Below are 13606 nucleotides of genomic sequence, written 5' to 3' on the forward strand. Positions count from 1 at the left end.
GAAAACAGACATGAGTTTTGCAAAAGATTCCCAAAACCAATCACTCCTTACTTTACCTAGCACAAGAAATATACAGATTTAGACAAAACAACAACACACCTATGCGCATTTCCTTGTGTGACATTCCCCTCTGGTGAAATCCAAACCGGTGATTTGCTAGGCCTCTCCAATTCTTTGACTCTGGGAGCCAGCCTTACCCTGCTCTGCTGTGAGAACCCCCACTCCTGGGCTGTTCACACACAGCCTCCAGCATGTAAGTTGCTCCTTGGATTGTGCAAGCGAATGACACTAGCCAATATCTCCAGTCTCAGACACAACCCTAGGAACCTCCGTCTTGCAGTGTCCAGTTACGCCCGCTGGATGCTGCAAGCTTATATGAGTTCATCAATTTAGCAAAGAAATTGATACGTACCAGGCTTTTTATCCAAAGGGGAGTCTCTGACATGCTTCAAACCAAACACACTGCTTCAGGTACATTTGTTAACTAGATAGATTTTAAGTGATTATAAATCAAAGCACAACAAGTCGGATTTGGCCAAATGAAATAAAAGCAAAACACATTCTAAGCTGATCTTAACACTTTCAATGTCCTTACAAACTTAGGTGCTTCTCACCACATGCTGGCTGGTTGCCCTTCAGTCAGGCTCTCCCCTTTGATCAGCGCTTCAGTTGCTTGGTGGTGGTGGTGGTGGTGGTGTCTGTAGATGTAGGTGGAAGAAAGAGAGCGAGCATGGCAAATGTCTCTCCCGTTTATCATGTCCTTTCTTCCCTCTTGGCTTTGCTCCCCTCCCCCTTCAGAGTCAGGTGAGCATTACCTCATTGCAGTCCCAAACTGACCAAAGGAAGGAGGGTGACTCACTTGAGAGTCCAACAGATCCTTTTGTTGTTGCCTAGGCCAGCGTCCTTTGTTCCTGTGAGGCTGGACTGGGTTTGTCCCAGGTGTGAACTGTCTCTCTGTTCTTGGAGAGTTTTTGCCTTGGCTTGCTTTAAGCCATAAGGATACATTTTCAGCCTCATAACTATATACATGAAATTATAACCTATAATCGTACTGTAACAATTACTATAACATCACTATAACAACCATGCTCAGTGCATCATGAGCCTTCCAAAGACACCCAACACAACAAACTTTGCATTGGATACCACACAATCATTTTATAAAGATGAACATGGGGGTGTAGGGCATTCCCCTGAGATACAGGGCATCACACCTTGCCACTTGGGTTTATGCTTTGGGCTCCATTCAGAGTCCTCTGGGGTGTCCCGTGTCACCCTTGTGTAAATGGCATCTCCAAATCAGGAAGTCTCTCTTTCTCCTCTGCAATCAGTTCCTTCCATTCTCTCTTCTCCACCCACCCAAAAGGGCCAGTGAGAAACCCTCTCTTTTATAACCTTCTGACCCCTTTGTCAGGTGACCCCCGATCAGCCTCATAAGGTGATCAAAGTCCCTCACGGGGAGATCTGTTGGCTAATTACCTCCCACTGTGGAGTTTAGAATTGAAAAATGGTGTGCCCCGGGCTGCAACCATCTCTGTGTCCAAGCATTCTGTGTTTGAATGGACAATCATCAAAATTAAACAACCTTTCATTAGTAACCCTGGGCCACCAGCCGTTGGAATTTTAGTCCAAGATGGAGAAGACAACAGGGAGGCAAAGACCAGCTTTACAGCCAAAATAGAGTTCATAGCTTGATAAACAGACATACAGAAAGTTCATCACCACACACAGAATTCATAAGTTGTAAACTGATTCCCTAAATAGTCACACAGAGTAACAACAGGATGAATACAGATGAAAAAGGATTAGACAGACTCACACCTGGCACTTACCAAAGTGATTTGGGGGCACAGGTGCCAGGCATTATTAGTAGATGAATTTTAATTTATTAATTACTTTCTAGTAATTTTGGATTGTTTCCACCGGCGTGGAGGTGAAAGGTTCAAATATCAGCTGGGATTAGCGAGTGGCCAGAGCTGTATGGAATGATCAACAGCATTCCATGGGAGTGTCTCTGCACAGGGGATCTGGCTGAGGAATGAGTTACACAGGGATATTCCTGCATCACTGTTGTTTTGTTATTTCCGCCACCACCATTTCTCCTGACCAATGCATTTTACTCAGCGTATTTACAGGGACAATCACGAAGCTGCTAGGAGTCTCTGACAATAGTTCGTTGCAGAAGAGACAACATCCACCAGGTGACACCAGGAGAAATTTGCCACCAAAACTGAAATTGCTTGTCAGGGACATTTCTATGTAAGCAGAGTCAGAATGAGCCCTCCCCTGACATCTGGTGGTGAGCTGTGGAAAAGGACTTCAGGGGCCGATCTCATTTGCATGGGCTCACCCACCCTGCCTAGCATGATGGGACTGCTTGCCCAAATGGTCACGTTGGCTGCTGTGGGATTTCCAGTCTCGTTGTTATTGGGCCAGGAGTAATGAAGTGTTGTTTTCCTGATTAGGTGAATCAAAGACAGTAGAACTGTACTTGGCATTTTATGACTGAGGGACTTGCCCTCAACTAAGTAGCACTTGCTAGGCAAGGGACATGGGTTCCAAAGCATGGTGAATTGATGGGGGAGGAGGATAAAAGATATTAATACTGGGGTGTCTTGCTACTGGGTAATAGGGCTAATTTTGATCCTGTTAGGAGTCTTGTTATATACTGCAAAGCTGAAATCACTGATACCTGGGTTTAAGTGTTAGGCCTACTTTGGGCTAGTAGTTCTGAGTACATCTGCACTGAGGCTCACCTGCTGAGAGCTGTGTTAAGAGGCAGAGGCCTGAAGACATATTGGTGAGTGGCTAGCCAAACAGCTGGTGGAGAGGTGTAGCTGGTGGTGAAGACTACAGTCCCTCACCAGGTGATCTATTGCTAGTGACCTCCCCACAGAAGTCACACTTGAATCATGGGTGTGCCTTGGGCAGCAACCATCTCCATGCCGAAGGGGATTCCATTTGAATGGACGACCATCAAAATTAGACAACCTCAGGTAGCATCCCTGGGCCACCAACCCTTGGAATTTAGTCCAAGATGGAGGTAAAGAGGCAGCAGGAAGGCAATAAAACAGGTGTACAATCAAAATGATGTTTGCAGCCGGATACCGATACATGCAGAGAGGTCATCTCACAACAAATTCATAACCTGGAAATCGATTCCCCAGATTGTCACACATTCCCCAAATCGTCAAAGCCGGGGTGAATACCGAGGAAGACGAGTTAGAGAGGAATACCCGGCAGTTAGCCAGGTCATTTTGGATCACATGTGCCTGGCAATATTAGTAGAGGAGTTTGAATTTGATTAGTCAATAGTTAGTTTGTCTTATTTGCATTGGAATAAAGGTAAATGATTCAAATATCAACTGGGATCAGCGGGAGTCCAGAGCTGCATGGAATGATCCCCTGCCTTCTCTGCGCAGGGAACTGGCTGGGGAATGAGTTACACAGGAATAGTCCTACATTGGTGCTACTATTATTTCCGCCCCCCCAACTCCCACCCACCACCACCATTTCTCCAGGCCATTGAATTTTCATGCAGCATATTTACAGGGAAAGTGGGGAGGGCGTGAGGTGTCCACGACACTAATTCTTTACAGAAGAGACAATAACATTCACCAGGTGACACTGCGGGAAACTTGCCACCAAAACTGAAATTATGTGTCAGAGGCATTTTTAGAACAAAGCAAATCAGACCATAATGGACCTGCTCCTGATCCCATTTAAGTCAACAGGATTTTCCAAACTGATTCCACTGGGAGCAGGTTGGGCCCCATGTGACCCATTGTTGTTCTTTACAACTGCACATAACCCTGGGGATCCACTCTAGGGAAGGACTCTGCTCTGGGTGGGGAAGAATTAGCCAGTGACCTACCAGGTCCTTTCCCATTCTAAGTTCTTTGATTCTGGGATCTAGGGAATCTCCATCCTAAGAACAGGGTCTCCCAGGCTGGGTGCTGTAGGGATTTAAGTGACCGTCTCCATTGGCTCTGCACTGGTGGTCTTTCCATCTTCTCTGGAATCTGTCTTCTCTTCAAAAACCATCTGGAGAGCGACCTTGATGGAGCCACAGAATCGCCGCTTCCCATAGCTCCCGACTAGAAAGTAAATAAATGGGTTGATGCTGCTGCTTGCAGAGGCCAGCATGTGAAATATCTCACTGGAATCGAATATGTTATGATAAAAGAGGAAGATCTGGACACTCTGAGGGACAGTGAAGAGGAGGAAGAAGAGGATGGTGAGCAGGATAACAGCATAGAACTTTCCTGGCTGACGTCGCTGTGAGCTATGTTGAACCTTGATGAACAGGGTCAGACTGGACAGAACCATGATGGGAGTGAATATCAGGACATTCAGAAAACACATGGGTAGGAAGGATATGACACAGTGTTCACCTGAAAGAACAATACAAAAAACACCCACTGGACAGGAGAACAGCATGGAGAGAGCCCAGAGCAGGGTGCAGACAATGGCAGACAAGTGTTTTGGCCGGTGGCATCGGTGCCAGATGGGGTAGAGGACAGAGAGACACCTCTCAGTGCTGATGGCCGTCAGGAGGTACAGGCTGGTGCTGTACATCAACAGAGCAGGCATGTTAAATAGCAAGAATACGTAAATAAAAACATCATTCACACAAAATGGATATTTCACCACACAAACTATGAGATAAGCAGTCGAGCAGAGCAGGAAGAAAGTGTCGGAGACGGCCAGGTTGAGGATGTAGACGGTGAAGGGGTTCCTCTTAATGTGGAAGCCGAGGAACCAGAGCACGATCCCGTTCCCCACCAGCCCGAACAGGCAGATGAGCAAAGCGATGCCATCGATGGCTCCTGGTGGTGCATCAAACAGTAGGCATCCAGTCTTATTATATTCCACTTCATAATCTAGGTAAAACAATGTTGGGGGAAGAGACACTGTGCTCAGCTCGGCCATCATGAAACCTCTGCTGCAGGATGTCGGTCTCTCCCTCTCCCCCTCTCTCACACACACCTGTTAGCAGAGAGTAGACAGAGGGGGATCAGTGACTTGGACATCCCCAGCGCTGTGTTTCACTGATTGATCCAGTCCCTCCCCAGCCCCCTGTCCAGGTAGAGCCAGATCCCACTGAGTGGGAGTGAGAAATATCTGGAGAGATAATGGCCATGGGGGATGCTAGGGACAGAGAGAGACCTGGAGAAAGGCTGATCGGTGGGGAGCATCCTGAACTGACAGCAAGTGACAGAGACAGAATTAAACACAGGGGCTGAGCTGGACAGACAGACAAGGACAGAGAAACAGAAATTGGACAGGATGTTGCCCATGTAGGGACAAGGAACAGCACTGGGGATGGGGTGGGGCCAGGGGAAGTGGATAATGGGAGAGAGAGAGAGAACAAACATGTCTAATTAATGGTGGCAAAGAGCTTTGAATCCATCCAGCAGTTCCTTACCTTCTTTCCTCCCTGGGGCCTGAACTGAGTGTTTACAGGAGCCGGGCTGGGCCGGATCCACTTCAGAATCTCAGTGTCTTACGGTCACTAACTGCAATTCTTGGATCTTCTTGGGAAAGTTTTTCCAAGTAATAATCTGTTATCCAGACATGGAGAATGTCCCTGCCAGTCCCTGTGACACCCAGCACCTCCCAAGTGTAGGCAGAGAAATGTCTTGCCCACCCTGCGTGGTGGGACACAGAGATCACAGCGTCAGGAGGTCTCGTGAGCACTGGGTGGTTTGATAACATCAGGTAGCGACAGGGCTCAGCACATTGCTCCTGCTTTCCTCAACGTAAAGGAAATGACTTGCCCAAGATTAAATTGCATGATGTTAGATGTTGTAGAAAGCTGCATTTATGGTGAAGAGAAATATGGGATTGGGGAACAGTCAAAAATTTCCAATCTATATCTTTGTTGTTGAGAAATTAGGTTTTTGTATCAATCAATATTTTTGCAATAAATGTCCAAATTCCTTGCATTTTTTATTGTTTGTTGGAGAACTAAACATCACAGGCGGAAATATTTTAAGCATAAACAACAATATTTTTATCCTCTGTGGTGCCTCATGGGAGCTGTAGTTTGTGTTACCTCATGCTTCCATTCTCTATGGGCCAGGCTATCCTGCTGAACTAAATCTCCCACTATGTACTGCGTCCATGTGACTACTGTAATGAACTGCCTCCTCTCACCAAAAGGGAAGACTGTGGTGCATCATGGGAGATGTAGTCCAACCTGGGAGCCCAGTCTATAGAGGAAAATGGGAATTAGTGGCACTTGAACTACATCTCCGAAGAGCAACGATGGTGACATTTCAGAATTGAAATATTTTGGTTTTTAATTTTTCATTCAAAACTTGAATCTTTGAATGGAAAAATGTATTTAGAAACAATTTTTTATTTGTCCAAATCATCCAGGGGGAAAAAAATCTTTCTTCTTTAATAGCTCTACTGTGGGATTCTATTGTATTATCTCAGAATTGATTCCGATGAGAGACCCAGTAACAACAAATGACCTTTACAGCAACTTGGCGGAAGATCTGAACAAACTGCATGAGGACTGGACAAGAGCTGTGAGTCTGGACACAGACAGAGCACCCTCAGTGATGGACAAGAAAGCTGGAGTTGTGAGAAAATTGAAGGCCAAATTGCAAATCAACCATAAGCAACAGTTTTTCACTGTATTTCACATCAAGAAGCTCTCTGTAGTAAAATGCTGAAATTAAATCATGTGATGGATGTGATTGTTAGAACTGAACATTTTATTTGAGTTTCAGGTCTTAGCCACCAGCTTTTGGAAGAACGGGACATTCATCATGGACTGCTGTATCACACTGAAGTCATTGGCTAAGCCAGTACGCTGGGTTGAAGTAATTTTTTGAATTGCATGGTGAGATCCAATTTTTTCATGGATCGGGAAGTGAAAGGTGTCACTGAATTCGAGGACAATGAACGGCTTCAAGACATTGTTTTCATGGCGGATATTACACAGCATCTCAACTCACTCAACACAAGAATGCAGGGGTGCAACCAAGTAAGGACAGAATTCTACACTACCATTCACGCTTTTGAAATTAAGCTTCAGCAGCATAATGTGGCACATTTTTTCCTGCCTTGAAATCGCTACCTGACACTGTTGGGACTCAATGTGATGAGGCCACAGAAAGGTAGATGGGCAAAATTGCTGAACTGAGACAAGAATGATTCTCTGATTCAGGAACGATGATTTATTACATTTTCCACCAGGGTTTGCTTCACAGGGTCTTCGAATGTGGTATTCTTTTAGCAGCAGCTAAATGTTGCTGACAAATCAAGTACATGGTCTTTCAAAGAATCATAGAATATCAGGGTTGGATGGGACCTCAGGAGGTCATCTAGTCCATCCCCCTGCTCAAAGCAGGATCAGTCCCCAACTAAATCATCCCAGCCTGACCTTACCACCTCCCTAGGTAACCCATTCTTCACCATCCTCCTAGTGAAAAAGTTTTTCCTAATATCCAACCTAAACCTCCACCACTGCAACTTGAAACCATTACTCCTTGTTCTGCCATGTGCTACCACTGAGAACAGCCTAGATCCGTCCTCTTTGGAACCCCCTTTCAGGTAGTTGAAAGCAGCTATCAAATCCCCCCTTATTCTTCTCTTCTGCAGACTAAATAATCTCAGTTCCCTCAGTCCACATTTCCATTCATGCCCACAAAGAAATACAATTTTTCTTGAAATGCACAACACTCTTGATCTACCTTTCTCATAGACTCATAGACTCATAGACTTTAAGGTCAGAAGGGACCATTATGATCATCTGGTCTGACCCCCTGCATGCTGCAGGCCACAAAACCGTCCCTACCCTTCCCTTGACTCTGCTGATGAAGTCCCCAAATCCTGTGTTTTAGTGACTTCAAATGGCAGAGAACCCTCCTGCTAGCGATCCCTGCCCCATGCTGCGGAGGAAGGCGAAAAACCTCCAGGGCCTCAGCCAATCTACCCTGGAGGAAAATTCCTTCCCGACCCCAAATATGGCGATCAGCAAGACCCCGAGCACGTAGGCAAGAGTCACCAGCCTGACCCTTGTTAGCCATTATACTATTTACCTTCCATTACTCTGTATTCCTCAGCTAATATGTTTTACCATTAGACCATTCCCTCCATAAACTTATCTAACTTAATCTTAAAACCAGACAGGTCCCTCGCCTCCACCGTTTCCCTCGGAAGGCCGTTCCAATATTTCACCCCTCTGACAGTCAGAAACCTTCGTCTAATTTCAAGCCTAAACTTCCCCACGGCCAGTTTATATCCATTCGTTCTCGTGTCCACATTAGTACTAAGCTGGAATAATTCCTCTCCCTCCCTTGTATTTATCCCTCTGATATATTTAAAGAGAGCAATCATATCCCCCCTCAGCCTTCGTTTTGTCAGACTAAACAACCCGAGCTCCTCTAGTCTCTTTTCATACGACAGGTTTTCCAGTCCTCTGATCATCCTAGTGATCCTTCTCTGCACCCGTTCCAATTTGAGTTCATCTTTTTTAAACATGGGAGACCAGAACTGCACACAGTACTCCAAATGAGGTCTCACCAGCGCCTTATACAACGGAAGCAGCACCTCTTTATCCCTACTAGATATCCCTCACCTAATGCATCCCAAGACCGCATTGGCTTTTTTCACCGCCACGTCACATTGTCGACTCATAGTCATCCTCCGGTCTACAAGAACCCCTAGGTCCTTCTCCTCTTCCGTTACTTCTAACCAATGCGTCCCCAGCTTGTAGCTAAAATTATTGTTAGTCATCCCTAAATGCATCACCTTACACTTTTCACTATTAAATTTCATCCTATTTCTGATACTTCAATTCTCAAGCTCATTCAAGTCTCCCTGCAGAATATCCCTATCCTCCTCCGAATTGGCAACGCCTCCCACCTTCGTATCATCCGCAAACTTTATCAGTCCACTCCTGCAATCGGCTCCGAGGTCAGTTATAAATAGATTAAATAAAATGGGTCCCAAAACTGAACCTTGAGGAACTCCACTGGTAACCTCCCTCCAACCTGACAGTTCACCCTTCAATACGACCCGCTGCATTCTCCCCATTAACCAATTCCTTATCCACCTCTGGATTTTCATATCGATCCCCATCTTTTCCAGTTTAACCAATAATTCCTTATGGGGTACAGTATCAAATGCTTTACTGAAATCCAGGTATATTAGGTCCACCGCATTTCCCTTATCTAGTAAGTCTGTTACTTTCTCGAAGAAGGAGATCAGATTTGTCTGGCACGATCTGCCCTTCGTAAAACCATGTTGTAATTTATCACCCTTGCCCTTAACCTCAAGGTCCTCAACTACTTTCTCTTTCAGAATTTTCTCCAGCACCTTGCATACTACAGATGTTAAGCTAACAGGCCTGTAGTTACCCGGATCACTTTTTTTCCCTTTCTTGAAAATAGGAACCACATTAGCTATTCTCCAGTCTAACGGAACCACCCCCGAGTTTACAGATTCATTAAATATTATCGCTAATGGGCCTGCTATTTCCCATGCCAATTCCTTCAATATTCTCGGATGAAGATCGTCCGGTCCTCCCGACTTAGCCCCATTAAGGCATTCTAGTTTTGTTTCTACCTCGGATACGGTAATCCCCCATTCTGTATGCCCCTCTGTCACGGTGCTAGTATCCCTAATCCCTTCATTGGCCTCATTAAACACCGATGCAAAATATTCGTTGAGATATTGCGCCATGCCTACATTATCTTTAATCTCCTCTCCGGCTATAGTCTTCAGCGGTCCCACTTCTTCTTTCTTTGCTTTCTTCCTATTTATATGGCTGTAAAACCTCTTACTATTGCTTTTAATTCCCCTCGCTAGGTCCAACTCTACATGGCTTTTGGCCTTTCTCACTCTATCTCTACATTCTCTAACTTCACTAAGGTAAGTTTCCTTACTGATCCCTCCCCTCTTCCACTCTTTGTACGCTTTCTGTTTTTTCCTAATTGCCCCTTTAAGACGGTCGCTCATCCAGCTCGGTCTAAATCTCTTGCTTAGTAATCTTTTTCCCTTTTTTGGGATACAGGCCTGTGACAGCTCATGCATCTTTAACTTAAAGTAATCCCAGGCTTTATCTGCCTTAGGATTCATTAATATGTTTGCCCAATCCACTTCCCTTACCAGTCCCCTTAATTTGTTAAAATTGGCCTTTTTAAAATTATAAACCCTAGTCTTTGATTTAATTTTGTTACTCCTTCCATTTAGTTTAAACCGGATTAGCTCATGATCACTGGAGCCCAAGTTGTCCCCTACTACCACTTCCTCAACGAGGTCCTCACTACTCACCAAAATCAAATCTAAAATGGCCTCCCCCCTCGTCGGTTCAGTTACCACTTGATGAAGGAATTGATCAGTAAGCACATCTAGGAACATCTGTGCCCTATTATTGCTACTAGCGTTTGTTTCCCAATCTATATCCGGGAAGTTAAAGTCCCCCATAATTACACAGTTTCTATTAGTATTTACTTCCCTAAACACATTAAATAGTTCTTTATCCATATCCTGGGTCGATCCTGGCGGTCTATAGCACACCCCAAGCACTATCCCTGGGGAGGCTCTAGTAGTCCTTTTACCCAGTGTGAGTATTGCCCAGACGGATTCTGTGTTATCTATTCCATCAACTATTATTTCTTTACAGCTTATTTCACTATTGACATACAATGCCACCCTGCCACCTTTACCTTTGTTCCGGTCTTTCCTAAACAGCGCATACCCCTCCATATCTGTATTCCAGTCGTGACTGCCGTTCCACCACGTTTCAGTTATTCCTACGATATCTGGTTGCAATTCTCGGACCAAGAGCTCCAATTCCTCCATTTTATTACCTAGGCTTCTCGCATTGGTGTATAAGCACCCTAATGTATCCTGTGTAGCCTGTCTCCCTTTAGTAACACTATATGTTACAGGCCTCTTTGTGTCCTTCCCCCCTCTCCTTCTTATGTCCAATCTCATCTCCCTGGCTATTTCTCCTCTTATCTCACTCACCTTTTCAATGTTGGAATCTGGCGTGGAGATTAACTGTACATCTCCCAACCGTCTCCCCAAACTGCCTAGTTTAAAGCTCTTTTGATAAGATGAGCCAGCCTCCCTCCCAGAAGTCTATTTCCTTCCCTACTCAGGTGAAGTCCATCCCGCGAGAACAGCTGTCTGTCCCCGAAGGCCTCCCAGTGGCCATACATCCCAAAGCCCTCCTTATAGCACCACTCCCTTAGCCAACTATTTATTCTCTTCTTGGCTAAACAAAGAAATGATGAACAGTAAAGGTAGATCTTTTCTTTTTATTTAAAAAGTGTAAACCGGTAGTGTGCCGGTTTACCATTGGCAAGAGCCATCCACCCTTTGACTTATCTGAAGCTTTCTTTTCTTTGATTTGCCACTTGGGGTATCTAGTCTCCAGCCAGCAGGTAACACTCTTCAGTGCCATTTCTGGACACATACCAGCTTCCACTAGACTTATGACTCTTCAGCATGACCAACTGGTTCTACACCCGTTTGTGAGGTTTTGCTGGATTGTTGCACAGCAGTCCTGGTTGATCTTAAAGTACAAATTAATGCTACTCACTAGGATTTGAACCCACCCTCAGGTAGACATGAGGGTCCAACGACAAGTTGACCACCATCATACTCATAAGAAATGTATGGCATGTCTACATGGCCCTGGAGTTTGGACTACAGCAGTGATTTGTGTTGCACCCTAACTCCCCCGGACTACGTCAATGCACACTAGCAGGACATACACGGTGGTATTAGAGCTCAACCCACTGGTGCACTCTACAAATAACACCCCCATATCATGGAGTGCAGGGTCATGTAGACAAACATGACAATTCACAGGGAGTCTGTAAGCTGGATGAAACAGTTCCATGGTGGAGGGGGGGAAAGGAGGGGGAGGTTCTGTCCTGCGGGCTGTATATTTGGCACCCCGATCTAGAGGCTGAACTGTAAGATGAGTCTGCAAACCTCAGTTCACTAGAAGAAGGACGTTTGTGTGGGATCGAAGTGTGTATTTAGGAAAAAACCCTGAGTCTGGAATCTCCTTCTTGTCCTTGGTGTGTGACTGTTTTCTAGGCCAGCATTCACTGGTCTACACAATATGTACCGTGAAATCTGAATGAGAAGACATTGACTTTTTGGGCGGGGTTGGGGGGGGGGAAGCCATTAATTTCCTAGAAACACCGCAGTTTCAGCCTCAAAAAAAAAGGGCAGGGGAGAACAGCCTGTCTTACACACACTTTCCCCACTATTTAACTTCAGAGGTCGGTGTGATGGAACTAAAGGTTCCAGCTGTGCTGATGACCAATGTAGGAGTCTGTATGATGCCACGTGATTGAAACATCACAAAAATACGTTAATTGGAAAAATGAGAGGAAAATAGAGTAATTATGAAGGTGGTAAGTTTTATGCTAGTTAACATAGCTGCATTACAGCCTCAATACATTAGGAACCTTGGTAAGTGTATGCTTATGATAAGTGAAGCTTTCCGTAACATCTGTCCCAGGAGGACTAATCTTGGGCAAGCCATTTCCTTTATGTTTAGAAGCTCAGAAGCAATGTGCAGAGCCCTGTTACTGCCTGATGTTATCAACCACCCAATGATCATGAGACCTCCGTCCTAATGCTGTGAACTGTGTGTCCCGCTCTCCTCAGCAGGGGGAAGACATTTCTCTGCAAGACCTGGCAGCGACTGAGTGTTGGATGCTGCACAGGCACTGGCAGGGAAATGGTCAGAAAACTTTCCCAGAAAGATCCCACAGGAGTTAGTGATCGAGGGACACTAAAGATTCTAAAGAGGATCTAAAGATTTTAAAGATTCTAAAGACCACTTTCCGTCTACCAATATCTACTGTTGCCAAAGTCCTTGGACTTATCCCACCTCTCATAGAAACACAGGGCTGGAAGAGACCTGGAGAAGTCATCAAGTCCAGCCCCCTGTACTGAGGCAGGACCAAGTAAATCTAGACCATCCCTGACAGATGTTTGCATCCCATGAGAAAGAAGTGGCTGCACCACTGCCCTTAAGGGTACATTCCCCAGCAACCTTAATTCGTGAGTCTACATAGATAGACAGGTGCTGATCCTTGTAACTTACACTTCCAGTTCATTCTCTCCCTGATTTTTTGGTTGTACCAAGCAGCAGCCCAGAAAGCAGCTATTTTGGGTGTTGTCATGAGCCACGTGGGAGCACATGATCCAAATGATAAATGAGGCTGTTTGTAAAAAGCTTTTAAGGAATGTCCTTGTTGTGTTTTATGCTGGCAGGCCCTGTGGTCTGAAGTCAACGAGCAGAAGGTGGCGACGGAGGAGCTGTCTGCTGGTCTCTGCTGACAATGAAGGGAGCTGACTGGGTGATCCAGCACCTCATTTGCATGTCAGTTGTGGATAGTTTGGGGACATTGGGGTGTAATCTGGCTCTGTTTTGTATTGGGAGCCAATATTTTAGAGTTTACCTTATCAAGAACCACCTGGGCATGACCTGAACAGTGCCTAGGTTCAGGGTGACCCTAATGGAGACTGAAGTTTGCTGAGGTTGGGTAAGAAACCTAGGAAAAACACAAACCCAGTGATGAGAGTGATTTTGTGTGCTTGGCTAGTTGTTGTG

At 45.3% G+C, this 13606-nt stretch overlaps 1 protein-coding gene across 1 annotated transcript; it reads right to left on the reverse strand.

Annotated features, from left to right (window-relative positions):
* Positions 1-3966: 3966 nt before the first annotated feature.
* On the reverse strand, positions 3967-4935 carry LOC128835369 (mas-related G-protein coupled receptor member H-like). The gene has a single exon (XM_054024793.1). It carries the CDS (start codon positions 4933-4935, stop codon positions 3967-3969), a length of 969 nt encoding a protein of 322 aa, XP_053880768.1.
* Positions 4936-13606: the final 8671 nt, after the last annotated feature.

This window comes from Malaclemys terrapin, chromosome 4, assembly GCF_027887155.1.
Source record: "Malaclemys terrapin pileata isolate rMalTer1 chromosome 4, rMalTer1.hap1, whole genome shotgun sequence".
In the NCBI taxonomy this organism is placed as follows: Eukaryota; Metazoa; Chordata; order Testudines; family Emydidae; genus Malaclemys; species Malaclemys terrapin.